This window comes from Mesoplodon mirus (genome assembly GCF_964341445.2).
Source record: "Mesoplodon mirus genome assembly, chromosome: 15".
In the NCBI taxonomy this organism is placed as follows: Eukaryota; Metazoa; Chordata; class Mammalia; order Artiodactyla; family Ziphiidae; genus Mesoplodon; species Mesoplodon mirus.
The window spans coordinates 24,428,002-24,443,514 of NC_138991.1; the positions used below are offsets into that span (position 1 = coordinate 24,428,002).

The window sequence follows — 15,513 nt, forward strand, 5'->3', positions numbered from 1 at the left end:
GGGAATGGATACCAGAAAGCAGTAAGCAAAGCCCACTATACCTGTCTCCTTTCCCAGAGCAGTGTGTATTTTGGGGGAGGGCATGAGGGATCTGGATGCATAATTATGGAGGGTGTGGCTCCTGAAGAGTGAGAGAGGTTCAGAGAGAAGAGGCTGGGGGAGGGAGAGCCAGTCTTTAGCCTTTGGAGGCCTAGTTTACATCTTGGTTTTCCTAACAGGATGGCTTTTGCAATAGTGGGCAGCTGTGGTAGGGAACATGAAGGAAATTGAGAGGGCTTGAGGTACTAGCTCCCAGAAACGTGTCCCCAGGGCATTATGTAAGACCAGATCTCTGGTTCCTTTTAGGCCCTTACAATACTTGGGTCCAGGGGTTGAGGGGGGAACTGGTGCGGATATCCCAAGGGGCCTCACCAGAGACCCAGCCCAGGAGCAAGAGGCAGCCAACATAGGAGACAAATGCTGAGAACCATGATTTCTGGGCCTGGTGCCACCACTGACTTGGTGTGCGATCCTGGGCCAGGCACTGCTCCTGCCTGGGCCTTAATTTCCCACTCTGTACGATGAACTAGACCAGATCTTTCTTTCTTTTTCAATCTCAAAGATGCCTTCATTTTTCCCTACATGCCACTGTCTTCAACTCACCCCCGCTTGTTGAGTTGTTATTGTTTTTAAGTTTTTATATAATTTATTGTCTTCTGGTGAAAAATCTACACAAACACAGATCAAGTCAGTGCTGTATCGTTAATCCTTCCTTTCACTTTTATAGCAACCCTGACTTTTTTCACTGTTTATATATTTCTTTTGCTGATTTTCTTGAGTTCTTTCCTTCTCATCCAGGCCATATCTTACAAATCTCTGTTCGGGTTGATTTCTCTTTGCATAATCCAAGAAATTGTAAAATTTATAAAAGTCTGTTGCTTTGCCACCACCAAAGTGGCTTCAAATCTGAAGACAAAGACGTCTGGTGTGTTCTCTTGGTTACATCTTGGTTAGTTTTTCTCAAATTCTGTCTTAGGTACTGTTGCCTTCCCAGGATAAAGGACCACTATGACCATTTGTTTCTGCAGAAACAGTTGGTATGTCATGAATTTCCTTGCCTGGCTGGTTACTGTGTCACATAATGGTGGCTGCTCGGGACTTCCTGGGTGGCTCAGTGGTTAAGAATCCACCTGCCAATGCAGGGGACATGGGTTTGAGCCCGGTCTGGGAAGATCCCACATGCCAAGGAGCAACTAAGCCCGTGCGCCATAACTACTGAAGCCCACGTGCCTAGAGCCCATGCTCCGCAACAAGAGAAGCCACCGCAATGAGAAGCCCACGCACCACAACAGAGAAGCCCCCGATCGCCGCAACTAGAGAAAGCCCGCGCACAGCAACAAAGAAACAACGCAGCCAAAAATAAATAAATAAATAAATAAATAAATTTTAAAAAGCATTAAAAAGAAAATGGTGGCTGCTCATCAGGCAGCCAGGGAGGAAAAAAGCCCTGTTTAAAGATTTTGTGTACTCCTCAATCTGAGATTGTTGCTCTAAGTTTGTCTCAATTTTTTATTAATGAAAGTCTCAGACCTTTACAGGAGCCAGGGGTCTGAGTGCCGGGGATAAGAAATAGGGGAATTTGGGAAACAATGGATCAATGCTTCCTCCAAAATATCTCTTGAATCCACCCTTGAATCCTCCTGAAGTCTGGTTCCCCAGGTTTCTCTTTAACCCAGTTGAGCTCCCTCATAGCCTCCTAGTTAATTTCCTTTATGGTAAAGATGGCCAAAATCAGTTTGCTATTTGGAGTAGAAAAAAATGTACTTGATAAATTGTAACTCCATAGCCTAGTGCAGGATCTGGCAATGGTGGGTGTTCAATAAATGTTAAAGAAAAAACTACCCAGGTGTGTGGCTTAAAGCTGGTTACTCAGAGCCTCAATTCCTTCTTCTCTAGGTAACCCATACATCATCTGGGATGTCAGGAGAGAAATCACCTTGTTTGCTCCTTTATTATTTCCCTCACTTCAATTCTCTACCCTTCCTTCTCAGCTACAACAACAAAACAACCCAACCTAGCTCAATTCAACCCAACCCAAATTCCTCTCATCTTCTCACGCATAGAAGCTTAACCACAACATCTGGATCCTGGTTCTGCCACTTATTAGCTGTGTGACCCCAGACAAATGACTAAATCTCCTTGTGTCTTAGTTTCCTCATCTGCATGTGGTGATGGGGAAATTATAGTACCTGTAGTATGTGTGTATGTGCGTTTGTATAATTTTATATATATATATATATATATATATAAATATAATTTGTATTGTAAACAGCATGTAAAGCACTTAAAATAATACTTTGCACACAATACGCACTGAATATTTGCTAGCTATTATTTTCATTTTTTTTTTGCACAAACTACTGGATACCTAGGCCTTCAGGGTAATGTCTTTCAGTGTATGGCTCTTGAACCACCAGCATCAGGATAATCTGAAGAGATTAAGAATGCAGGTTCCTGGGCTCCACCCCATACCACAGTCTCTAGGGAAGAACTAGGAAATTTACATTTAAAAAATACATTTCCCAAGTGATTTTTTAAAATTAATTAATTAATTAATTTTTGGCTGCATTGGGTCTTCATTGCTGTGCATGGACTTTCTCTAGTTGAGGCCAGTGGGAGCTACTCTTCGTTGCGGTGTGCAGGCTTCTTCTTGTGGTGTCTTCTCTTGCTGCGGAGCACGGGCTCTAGGTGCGTGGGCTTCCGTAGTTGTGGCTCCCGGGCTCTAGAGCGCAGGTTCAGTAGTTGTGGTGCTCCAGCTTAGTTGCTCCATGGCATTTGGGATCTTCCCGGACCAGGGGTCGAACCCGTGTCCCCTGCATTGGCAGGCGTATTCTTAACCACTGTGCCACCAGGGAAGCCCTGTCTTTCATCTTGTTTATGGTTTCCTTTGCTGTGCAAAGGCTTTTAAGTTTAATTAGGTCACATTCGCTAAGTTTTGTTTTTATTTTCATCACTCTAGGAGGTGGGTCATAGAAGAGCTTGCTGTGATTTATATCAAAGAGTGTTTTTCCTATGTTTTCCTCTGAGAGTTTTATAGTGTCCAGTCTTACATTTAGGTCTTTATTCCATTTTGAGTTCATTTTTGTGTATGGTGTTAGGCAGTGTTCTAATTTCATTCTTTTACATGTAGTTGTCCAGTTTTCCCAGCACCATTTACTGAAGAGGCTGTCTTGTCTCCTTTGTATATTCTTGCCTCCTTTGTCATAGATTAGGTGACCATAAGTGCGTGGGTTTATCTCTGGGCTTTCTATCCTGTACCATTGATCTGTATTTCTGTTTTTGTGCCAGTACCATACTGTCTTGGTTACTGTAGCTTTGTAGTATAGTCTGAAGTCAGGGAGCCTGATTCCTCCAGCTCCGTTTTTCTTTCTCAAGATTGCTTTGGCTATTCGGGATCTTCTGTGTTTCCATACAAATTGTATAATTTTTTGTTCTGATTCTGTGAAAAATACCTTTGGTAATTTGATAGGGATTGTATTGAATCTGTAGATTGCTTTGGGTAGTATAGTTATTTTCACAATATTGATTCTTCCAATCCAGGAGCATGGTATATCTCTCCCATCTGTTTGTGTCATCTTGGAGTTCTTTCACTAAGTCGTTCTTGATTATGCAACCTGTTTCATTTCTTTCACAGGTCTTAAATTCCTTATATATTTATTTAATATTTTAATTACTATAGCTAACATTTAAGCACTCACCATAAGCACTTTTCATACATTAATTAATGAAGTGGTGTGCTACTTATGCTTATCAATGGCACTCCAAACTCCAGAAACCCAATTTGTACTGTTTGCCCATTTCTATGGTGTAAAGACTCCCATAGGTTGGGATTTTAAACTATCAACCTGAAGTTGCTGAATACGTATAATACCATTATACAGTATTTGCCATAGTGATAATAACAGTGGTAAATAAACTCAAGACCACAGATAAAACGAGAGTGTAGTAAAATAATTAGGAAGTGATGTGTTTTTAGTATTTATTATCTTGTTTCTTACATAACTTGTTTAATTGTAAGCTTATATAATTTAATTTTTGATAATGGCTGTGTTTAAAAGCAACTAGCAACATTTCTAAGCATTCCTCAATCGTTTCTAGCTAGCCCACAACAAGCCAACAACCAGCACATTCTTCAGATGAGGGACCTGAGGCACAGAAAGGTTAAGCAACTTGTTCAAGGCCGCAGAGCTAATAAATCTGTAACTGTATCCTCAGAACCCAATACAGTGCCTGGCATATAGTTTGTAGTCTATCAACAAGTGTAGAATAAATAAATGAACACATATTTAATACTTTTAAAAACATAAAAAGGGAAAGAAACATTAAAAACATACACACAGGAGTGAAATTAACATCTTTTTAAAACTCGCTCACAATCCTAGAACGATTACTGCCTTCACCTATCTACTTTCAGCAGCACTTCGGCTCCTGGGCGCTTTTACAATTCACCAGCTACCTTAGGAGACGTCGCCTAGCACTTTGCTACGAGCTCGAGTCGCCCCGCTTTCCGTCGTCCCGCCCTATTTCGCCGCAAGGCCTCCTGGGAGTGGTAGTCCCCAGTCTCGCAGCTCCGGCGGCAGCAGCTAGGCGCGCCGGGCCGCGGAACTACACGGGGCGGTGCACAGGTCGAGAGGCTCTTCCACCTCGCTTTTCCCTCCCCGCCTGCGCGCCCGCCCTAGCTATCATGGCGGCTCCCTTGGCCCTGGTGCTGGTGGTGGCAGTGACCGTGCGGGCGGCCTTGTTCCGCTCCAGTCTGGCCGAGTTTATCTCGGAGCGGGTGGAGGTGGTGTCCCCACTGAGCTCTTGGAAGAGAGGTGAGGCCACCGGCTCGAGTAGGCGGCTAGGCCCCGCCTGTGCGCTCCTGGCCTCTGTGAATGGGAGGCGGGGGCAGTGGCCGCAAGCTCAAGATTCTGGGGGAACTGACCCGCTCTCAGGAGACGGCGGGAGGGCGGGGCCTGAGAGCGGGCTGCTAAGGGGGTGGGCGTGGGACTGTGTGGTGAGGTTGGGGCACTAGGGGCCGGTCACCTGCGGGGGTGACCTGAGGGGGTGTGTCCCACTCGGGTCCTGAGCTGAGTAGCGTGGTCTGAGGAAGGGTCGGGATGAGGAAGGGGCGTGCTGGGTGGGGGGGATTTGGCGCGAGATCGCAATGTGATGTTCCCCTGGGGTGTGGGATGGTGTGTGACGGGGGCCTGAGTGAGGGGACCAGTCTTGCCTAAGCGAGGAGAGTGTGTGAGTGAGCGTGATTAAGAAGCTTATTCTCAGTCTGGGACTTTGAGTGCATCTTTTCCTACTGTGTCTTTATAGTTCTTCAAGTTCTTGTTTACGCTGGCGCCTACAAAGAGACAGAATTTGGGCCAAAGATCCATAGGCTAGTGGGAGAGATAGATAATTATTATAATTATTATAATCATTTGTGAAAAATGTACTTCCTTTGTACGTCCAGTTCCTCCTTTGGAGTTCTGACCCTGAAGAAAGGGTCCCCTCCTTTTCCAGCTTCTTAAAGCTGTGGAATTCGAGCTAACTCTTGAAGGATGCAGAGTTTGGAAAGGGAGATTAGAAAAAGGGGAGTTCCAGGTAGAAGATAAACAGGATCAAGAAATGTTGAAGGATGTGAAATGTCCTAAGTAGGGGAGTAATGGGATGGGGGTTAGGTTAGGGCCAGAGTTTGAAGAAATTTTTTGAAAACTGTCTTCCTGAAGTATGGACATGTAATAAGTGTAGAGCTCAAGGAATTTTTACAAACTGTATATGCCCATATAGCCAGGACCCAGATTAAGAAACAGAACATTACCAGCACCCCAGAAGTCCCCCTCATGTCCTCAAACTTTAAATGCTAGAGTTTTGATGTTGTCCCGTAGATATTTTGGAATGGCGTAATGAATGGATGTTTTATGAATAATTAGAGCTAAGTTTCCTAAAAATACTTACTATATATCAGAGACTATGGTAAGCCTCATTTTATCCTCCAGTTTTTCTGTGTGTTAGATGGTGTTATTTTCCCCATTTTACCGATGAAGAAACTGAGGTTTGGAGAAGTTAAGTAATTTTCCCAGGTTTCCCAGTTGACAGATGGTAATAAAGATAGTTGTAATTTATATGTGTGATGGTAAGAGCTTAGACTTGATATCTTTGCATATAATATTTGAGTGTAATTATTTGTTGAACAAACTGAATTGTTTGTTGAAGCCACTTGTTTCCAGCTTTCTTTTGGATTCCAGCGGATCCATCCGTTTATTTGATAGTGCAACTAAAATGTATACAAATTTCTTGCTTGATAAAATGCTTGACAAAATGTGCTTCTCAGTCCAATAAAAATAATAATAACTAACATTGATGTAATGCTTTCCACATGCCAGGTACTGTTCTAAGCAGTTTAGGTATGTTAAAAAAACATTTAATTTCTACAATGGCTTTTTTAAAAAATAAATAAATAAATTTATTTATTTATTTTAGTTTTGGCTGCATTGGGTCTTCATTGCTGCTTTCTGTAGGTGCGGTGAGCAGGGGCTACTCTTCGTTGCAGCGCATGGGCTCTAGGGCGTGCGGACCTCAGTAGTTGCAGCACGCGGGCTCAGTAATTGCGGCTTGTGGGCTCTAGAGCACAGGCTCAGTGGTTGTGGCGCACAGGCTTAGTTGCTCTGCAGCATGTGGGATCTTCCCGGACCAGGGCTCAAACCTGTGTCTCCTGCATTGGCAGGCCGATTCTTAACCACTGTGCCACCAGGGAAGTCCTCTAAAATGGCTTATGATGTAAATACTATTGTTAGCCCCACTTTATAGATGAGAAAATTAAAGTACAGAGAGATTGTTACTTGCCGAAAGTCACATAGATAATAATATTATGTGACTAGCTAGCAATCTTTAGACGTGGCTGTTCCACCAGAGTTCACTGTATACTATCTTGTCAAGAATAATTTTGGAACATTTCTGTCATATTTTGGTGTTTCCTCAGCTTTTGACCTAAAGATTGGGAATTATTATGGGCTTAGCTTCTTGAGTCAGGATAGAGCTCAAACTGTGAGTGCTTGTTTAGAAACCCGTTTCCAATGCAGCTGTGAGAGTCAGGGTCAGGAGGAACACTTCTGATAGCACTACTTAAAAAAACAAAACAAAACACTTATTGCTAAATAAATACAGAATTAGTAAACTGCGCACAGCAGTGTATTGCACAGTGCATTATAAGGCAAACACTTTTGTAACCATCATCCAAGTCAAGAATCAGAACTTTGCCACTTTTCCTAGAAGCCTTTCCATATACCCCATCTCAATCACAGCCTCTCATCCCCCTCATAAGTAAACCATTATTCTGTTTTTTATAATAATGACATCTTTGCTTTCTTTTTGTCTTATTACCCAAATGAGCATCCCTAGACACTACAGCTTAGTCATGGTCTTCAAAAAAAGTTTATGTATGTCTTTTAAGTCTCCCTTAATTTTAAAATTTCCCATCCATCTCATCCTTTTCTTTAGTATTTATCTGTTTAAGAACCTAGACCATTTGACCTGTAGAGTTTCCCATAGTTTGGATTTTCCTGATTGTATATTCATGGTACAGTATAACACATATCTGTCTGGTTTCTCCACTGCAAAATTACTATTTTCCCTTTTTATTTTTATTTTTTGGCCATGCTGTACAGCTTGTGGGATCTTAGTTCCCTGATCAGGGATTGAACCCAGGCCCTGGCAGTGAAAGCACCAAGTCCTAGGCACTGGATGGCCAGGGAAGTCCCTATTTTCCCCTTTTAAGTAGTAAACATTAGGGGGATATACTCTGGGGCTCTGTAAACATCCTGTTTCTCTTTAACTTTTTGCCCACTACTTTTTGCATTTATAGTTTGGTCTTCCCTGCAGCAATCATTACTGTGGTGTTCTAATGGCGACTTTTCTATTTCCCTCATTCCTTCTTTTTTTTTGTTTTATTTTTATTTATTTATTTACTTTATTGAAACATAGTTGATGTATAATATTATATAATTTATAGGTATATAATATAGTGATTCACAGTTTTTAAAGGTTATGCTTTATAGTTGTTACAAAATATTGGCCATATTACCTGTGTTGTAGAATATATTGTAGCTTATTTTATACATAATAGTTTATACCTCTTAATCCCCTACTCCTATATTGCTCCTCCCCCCTTCCCTCTCCCCACTGATAACCACTAGTTTGTTCTCTGTATCTCTGAGTCTGCTTCTTTTTTGTTATATTCACTAGTCTGTTGTATTTTTTTAGATTCCACATATAAGTGATAGCATATTTGTCTTTCTCTGACTTATTTCACTTAGCATAATGCCATCCAAGTCCATCCATGTTGCTGCAAATGGCAAAATTTCATTATTTTTTATGGCTGAGTAGTATTCCATTGTATATATACATATACCACATCTTCTTTATCTATTCATCTGTTGATGGACACTGAGGTTGCTTCCATATCTTGGCAATTGTAAATAATGCTGCTATGAACATTGGATGCATGTATCTTTTCCAATTAGTTTTTTTTTTTTTTTTTTTTAAATATATACCCAGGGCTTCCCTGGTGGCGCAGTGGTTGAGAGTCCGCCTGCCGATGCAGGGGACGCGGTATTGTGCCCTGGTCCGGGAAGATCCCACATGCCGCGGAGCGGCTGGGCCCGTGAGCCATGGCTGCTGAGCCTGCGCGTCTGCAGCGGGGCCTGTGCTCCGCAACGGGAGAGGCCACAACGGTGAGAGGCCCACGTACCGCAAAAAAAAAAAAAAAAAAAAAAAAAAAAAAAAAAAAAAATATATATATATATATATATATATATATATATATATATATATATATATATATATATATATATATATATATATATATATATATATATATATATATATATATATATACACCTAGGAGTAGAATTGCTGGGTCATATGGTAGTTCTGTTTTTAGTTTTTTGAAAAACCTCCATATTGTATTCCAAAGTGGCTGCACCAATTTATATTTCCACCAACAGTGTAGGAGGGTTTTCCCTTTTCTCCACATCCTCATCAACATTTGTTATTTGTTTTCTTTTTGATGATAGCCATTCTGATAGGTGTGAGGTGATATCTCATTGTGGTTTTGATTTGCATTTCCCTGATAATTAGCCATGTTGAGCATCTTTTCATATGCCTGTTGGCCATCTGCGTTTCCTCTTCAGAAAAATGTCTATTTAGTTCTTCTGCCCTTTTTTTTTTTTTTGGCCATGCCGCACAGCTTGTGGGATCTTAGTTCCCAACCAGGGATTGAACCCGGGTCACGGCAGTGATAGCGCCGAGTCCTAACCACTGGACTGCCAGGGAATTCCCATATTTATTTATTCAATTATATTTATATCAGTGTGAACTCATGGGTATTTGTTTTATTCTCTGGATTATAATCCATACTACTTTGGCCATTGGGACCTCTTTCAGTTGTCTCCTTTGTCCTTTTGACATACCTCCCTCCTACTTTTTTTTTTTTAAGCACTGTATTACTTTCTGGAACCACAAGATGCTCCAGGCTTACCTTGTATTTTTCTTGGTCCAGCCCTAGAATTGACCACTTCTCCAAGGAGCCCTTGTTCCTTCTATTGGAGAATATCATTTAGAAACCAAGATCTGTATGCTAGGTGTGTTTTTTTGTTTTTTTGCAGTACGCGGGCCTCTCACTGTTGTGGCCTCTCCTGTTGTGGAGCACAGGCTCCGGACGCGCAGGCTCAGCGGCCATGGCTCACGGGCCCAGCCGCTCCGCAGCATGTGGGATCTTCCCGGACCGGGGCACGAACCCATGTCCCCTGAATCGGCAGGCGGACTCCCAACCACTGCGCCACCAGGGAAGCCCTAGGTGTGTTTATTGCTACTGGGATGACACTGTTTCTTGGGTCCTCTAGGCTAGAAATATAAGGATACCACTTGTTTTGAACAAGCTGAATGCTTACCCTTCTTGGTATGGGAAGCTCAAAGACAGTGTTTGTCTTCTACTAGATGATATGCTTTTATTATCAGCCATAGGAAAAGTACATCAAGGTAACTAAATAAATTCTTGCTTATCTGATTTATGAGTTAAGAGTTGAGAGACTTTATGAAAAAGAAAAGCAACAGCACTGGTGTTTTAGAATAATTGGCCATGATTAGTTAGCTTTTATGGTCAACTATTCTAAAACATTAGTTGTTAGATATCATCTCCTTGGGTGTCCAGTAAAGCTGTTAGTGAAGGGTTTAATAGTTGTGTTACACAGCAGCCTCCTTATGTGGCTCCATGAGGGAAGTTTCTCTCTGGTCCTAGGATAAGGACCAGTTACAGTTGTCTTGAGCATCGGGCTTTGTTTTATTTTATAGACATCATGAATTATGTAAATGATAGGTTTCCTTCTAGGGTGGGTCTATAAAATTTAAAGCCATACTTATGGCTCACTCATTACAAATAAGTAGTTCTTTTAAAAACAGGCTTTGTAAGTTTGATTTTGTTTTGTTTACTCATTTTTGAATAGGTAATTCAGTCTTATGGTTCAGAAATCAAAGGTGCAAAAGTCCGTATGACTAAAAGGCATCTTTCCACTGTTTTCCTATACCACCCATTTCTGTTTCCTGGAGGGAACAGTTTCTTATGTATATCAGTTTTCTTACGTATACTTCATGCATTTATAAGCTTACACTTTATAGGTTTTTGTGGCTCTGTTTTATGTTTTTCTTATTCTTTTTCACTCTTTTAAAATTAGTTTTCCTGTTGCTTATTAATAATTATAAAGTAATACATGCTCATTGCTAAAGACTCAGAAAGTGAAGAAAAGATAAAAGAAACCAAGCATCTTCTATAATTTTATCACCCAGAGATGGTCACTGTTAACTTTTTATTTGTTTGTTTATTTTATTTGTTTTATTTAATGTTTATGTTTTGTGCTTATTTTGAGGCATTTCTCATTGAATACATATTCATTCTCAAATAATTAAATGAATGCTGATTAATATTTAAAATGAAATTTGATCATATTTTACATGCTGTGTTATGACCTGTTTTTCATTTTAGAATATTTCATTGACATCTTTCCTTCAGTAAATATAAGGTTGGCCCTTGAACAATCCAGGAGTTAGGGGCACCGACCAACCTTCTGTGCAGTTGAAAATCCAAGTATCATTTATTGTCAGCCCTCTATATATGCTATTCCTCTGTACCTTTGGTTCCTCCATATCTGAGGTTCCGCATCCACAGATTCAACCAACCGCAAATTGTGTAGTACTGTAGTATTTATTATTGAAAAAAATCCACGTATAATTGGACCCATGCATTTCAAACCCGTGTTGTTTAAGGGTCAGCTGTAATATATCTGTAATATACTTCTTTATTTTAACTCTTAATTTTAAAATAATTTTAGATTTTCAAAAAAGTTTCAAAAATGGTACATAGAGTTTGTTTACCCTTCACCCAGCTTCTTTTACTGTTAATATCTTACGTAACCATAGTACAATGACCTAAACCAGAAAATTAACACTGATACAATACTACTAACTAATCTACAAACCTACAGGATTTTTACCAGTTGTTCCACTAATGTCCTTTTTCTGGTCCAAAATCCAATCATGACCCCGTTATTGCATTTAATTGTTATGTATCCTTAGTCTCTTCCCCTCTGGGACGCTGCCTCAGACTTAACATTTTTAAAGAGTACTGGCCAGTTACTTTGTCCCTCAGTTTGGGTTTGCTTGATATTTCCTCATGATGAGATTGAAGTTACGCTCTTTTGGGAAGGATAACACATTTTTGGCATAAGGACCACAGAAGTTTTTTTTATCCCCATCTCGGTGAATTATGTCAGGAGGTACTTGATGTTGATAATGTTAACTGGTCAGCATATTACTGGTGATGTTAATGTAGGTCACTTGAGTAAGATAGTGAATGCCAGGTTTAGCCACATAAAATCATTATTTTTCCCCTTGCAGATACTGTTTCCAATCATTTTTACCCACTAATTTTAGTATCCATTATTGATACTTGCCTTTCAAGATTATTACTGTGGGGTCTGCCAAATGGTGATTATCTATTTCCGTCTTTCCTTCTACATTTGGTACTTATAGTTCTCTTTAAGGAAGAGTTTTCTTTTCTCTTTCACTTGTTTATTTATTCAATTATTTATAGCATAGTATGATTTTTAACTATAAAGTGTTTCTCTCTATCTATGTATCTATCCACATATACATATATGTATATACATCACAATTCATTTACATAAATCTCCATTAATGAACGTTGGGGTTTTTTAAATTTTTTGGTACTCTGAGCATGATTATGAACATATTTCTTTGGGCACCTGTCCAATTATTTCCATAGGATAAATTGCCCTAAGAGCAATTGTTTCTGGGGCAAAAGGCACACATTAAAAAAGTACCTGTTGGGGCTTCCCTGGTGGCGCAGTGGTTAAGAATCCGCCTGCCAATGCAGGGGACACGGGTTTGAGCCCTGGTCCGGGAAGATCCCACATGCTGCGGAGCAACTAAACCCGTGAGCCACAACTACTGAGCCTGTGCTCTAGAGCCTGTGAGCCACAACTACTGAGCCCACATGACACAACTAATGAAGCCCATGTGCCTAGAGCCCATGCACCACAACAAGAGAAGCCACCGCAATGAGAAGCCTGCACACCGCAATGAAGAGTAGCCCCCGCTTGCCGCAACTAGAGAAAGCCTGCCCGCAGCAGTGAAGACCCAATGCAGCTAAAAATAATAAAAAGAAAAAAAAAGTACCTGTTGCCTGTAGAAAAATTAATACAAATGTCACTCAAACAATCAACATATGAGAGTGGCTGCCCATTTTCCTTCTCTGTGGACATTTCTCACATCTTCTAATTTGTTATCTTATTGTTTTTATTTATTTTTTGGCTGCATTGGGTCTTCGTTGCTGTGCGCGGGCTTTCTCTAGTTGAGGTGAGCGGGGACTACTCTTCGTTGTGGTATGCAGGCTTATCGCGGTGGCTTCTCTTGCTGCGGAGCACGGGCTCTAGGTGCGCGGGCTTCAGTAGTTGCAGCACGCGGGCTCAGTAGTTGTGGCACATGGACCCTAGAGTGTGTAGACTTCAGTAGTTGTGGCGCATGGGCTTAGTTGCTCCGAATCATGTGGGATCTTCCTGGACCAGGGATCTAACCCACATCCCCTGCATTGGCCACCAGGGAAGTCCTGTTATCTTATTGTTTTTTGGAATGGGGCAGAATATATATAAATGAAACACTTTTTAAAAAGTTTATTTTTCTGGCCACACCATGTGTCTTCCAGGATCTTAGTTCCCCGACCAGGGATTGAACCTCGGACCCTGGCAGTGAAAGCGCCAAGTCCTAACTGTTGGACCACCAGGGAGTTCCCAAACAAAACACTTTTTAGAGTGGGTGGAAGTTACAAAGAGATCAAAGGAAGTTTATAGTTTAATATAAAATTTTCTCATAATGAGTGCTGCCCCACAATGAAAAGAGATGCTCTGTATAGAAAAAAGTTGACCATCATCTGAAATCAAGATTTAAATTCACTCGCTGGGAATGAGGTAAAGGGGGTTAGACAAACTGTGAAGCCCTTCTTGTTCCTGGGAGTATCTAACACTTTGGATTATGGCCAGTCTGCATATGTCTCTAAAGTAAGAGTGAACTTGGATGTCTTACTTTTCAGTGGTTGAAGGCCTCTCACTGTTGGACTTGGGAGTGTCTCCGTATTCTGGAGCAGTATTTCATGAAGTAAGTGTTCTTGTTTTCTTTTTTGGGTACTAAGAGTAGTTTATAGTCACAAATGCCAAAGCCTAACTGTTTTGTACAAACATTTAAAGAGATCTATTTTTGAAAATCCTACTTAGAAACAGCCCTTTTTTAGATGGCCTCTGCTTAAGAGGAGGTTTCGCAATTGCAGTGGAAATGATCCAGATTAAGATTGTAATTTGGGGAAGCAGATGAGACTTCTGCAGAAGTTATCATTTTTATTGGCAAATAAATTGTAAACACTTCCCAGTTCATGAATAGGTTGTATGCTAATTGCCATGTAATTAGTTCTTTGGAACATACTTTCCCATGAAAACTGTGCCAGCAGTGTTGGTTTCTTAGAAAGCCCACAAAAGCCATTTAACCCATAAAATTAGTTCTTAAGAATAGTAAAATGACTCTTAGTTCACCATCATCTCTCAACAGCTCCCTGACAAGTCTTTCTGCATTCAGTCTTGCTCCTTTACTTCTTATTCTGCAGTCAGAGCCATCTTTCTGAAATGTGCATCTGATTTTGTCACTGTCCTGCTCAACACTGATCTCAGGATAAAACCCAAACACCTTAGGATGCATACAAAGCCCTGTGGGCCCCACTCATCACCCCAACCACATGTCTTTCCACTTTCCTCTCCCCACTTTTATTGGCTTTATCATTTAGAATAGAAGTCTTCTAATTTGTCATTTTTACGCCTAATTTTTACAGTTGTCTCCCTCATACCTACTTTGTTTTTTTTTTTTTTTTTTTTTTTGCGGTACGCGGGCCTCTCACTGTTGTGGCCTCTCCCGTTGCGGAGCACGGGCTCCGGACGCGCAGGCTCAGCGGCCATGGCTCGGGCCCAGCCACTCCGCGGCATGTGGGATCTTCCCGGACCGGGGCACGAACCTGTGTCCCCTGCATCAGCAGGCGGACTCTCAACCACTGCGCCACCAGGGAAGCCCCCTCATACCTACTTTGAGAACAATTTTTTTTGGTTCTTCTACCTAGTCTTTTTAAAACGTTCAACTTGATTCTCATGGAGATAACAACTCTTTTGCATTCATATTTCATTATCTTTGTATTACTATCTAATTGAACCATAATAACAAGAACTACTAGCAGAAACAGGTTAGGAACAATTTAAGAGACTCTTAATGAGCACACAATTCAATCATTGGGAATGGATGTGTGTGGGCATATGCAAGCATAGCCCACTAGCCAGTGGTATGTGCTGTGGGCCTTGGGCAGTATGTTTTCTAGACAGACTAGGAACCCTCTGAGAGAGTTCTGACATGCTTTTATTATGCTCCAGCATCATATTCTCTCACCTGTATCTTTGCTTATGTTGTTATCTTCTTATGGAGGGCCAATCTTCCTTCTTTTTGTGGTTGACTCTACTAATCAGATATTAGCTTTGGTTTTGCCTCCCCCAGAAAGCCATCCCTCATCACCTTACACTAAGTTAGGTGTTTCTCCTATATCTTCCAAAGCATCATGTGCTTATCCTTTTCATGGCTCATGTCATACTCTTGAAATTGCCTCTGTAGTTATTTTACCCACTGTGATGTATGCTCCTCAGAACGTGTTCTGGCACCCTAATCATCACTTATTCCTAGTGCTTAGGTCTGTATCTGCATATGTATTCCAACCCCTCCTTCCTTTTTCTATTTCCTTTAACAAAGATTTGTTAAGTACACACCAAATGCCAGCTACTCTGCTAGGTGCTAGGGATATAAAACAAGACAGTCCTTGGCGTTATTATACTTGTATTTCTAAGAGAAACA

General features: G+C 41.0%; 1 protein-coding gene across 2 annotated transcripts in view; it reads left to right on the plus strand.

Moving 5' to 3' along the window:
* Positions 1-4,687: 4,687 nt before the first annotated feature.
* PIGU (phosphatidylinositol glycan anchor biosynthesis class U) overlaps positions 4,688-15,513 on the plus strand; it is a 240,873-nt gene continuing 230,047 nt past the window's right edge. For both annotated transcript variants that reach the window (XM_082644641.1, XM_082644642.1), the window contains exons 1-2: positions 4,688-4,853; positions 13,670-13,734. In XM_082644641.1, coding sequence (XP_082500767.1) covers positions 4,724-4,853; positions 13,670-13,734 — 195 coding nt within the window. In that variant the 5' untranslated portion in view covers positions 4,688-4,723. The remainder of the gene's footprint in view (positions 4,854-13,669; positions 13,735-15,513) is intronic.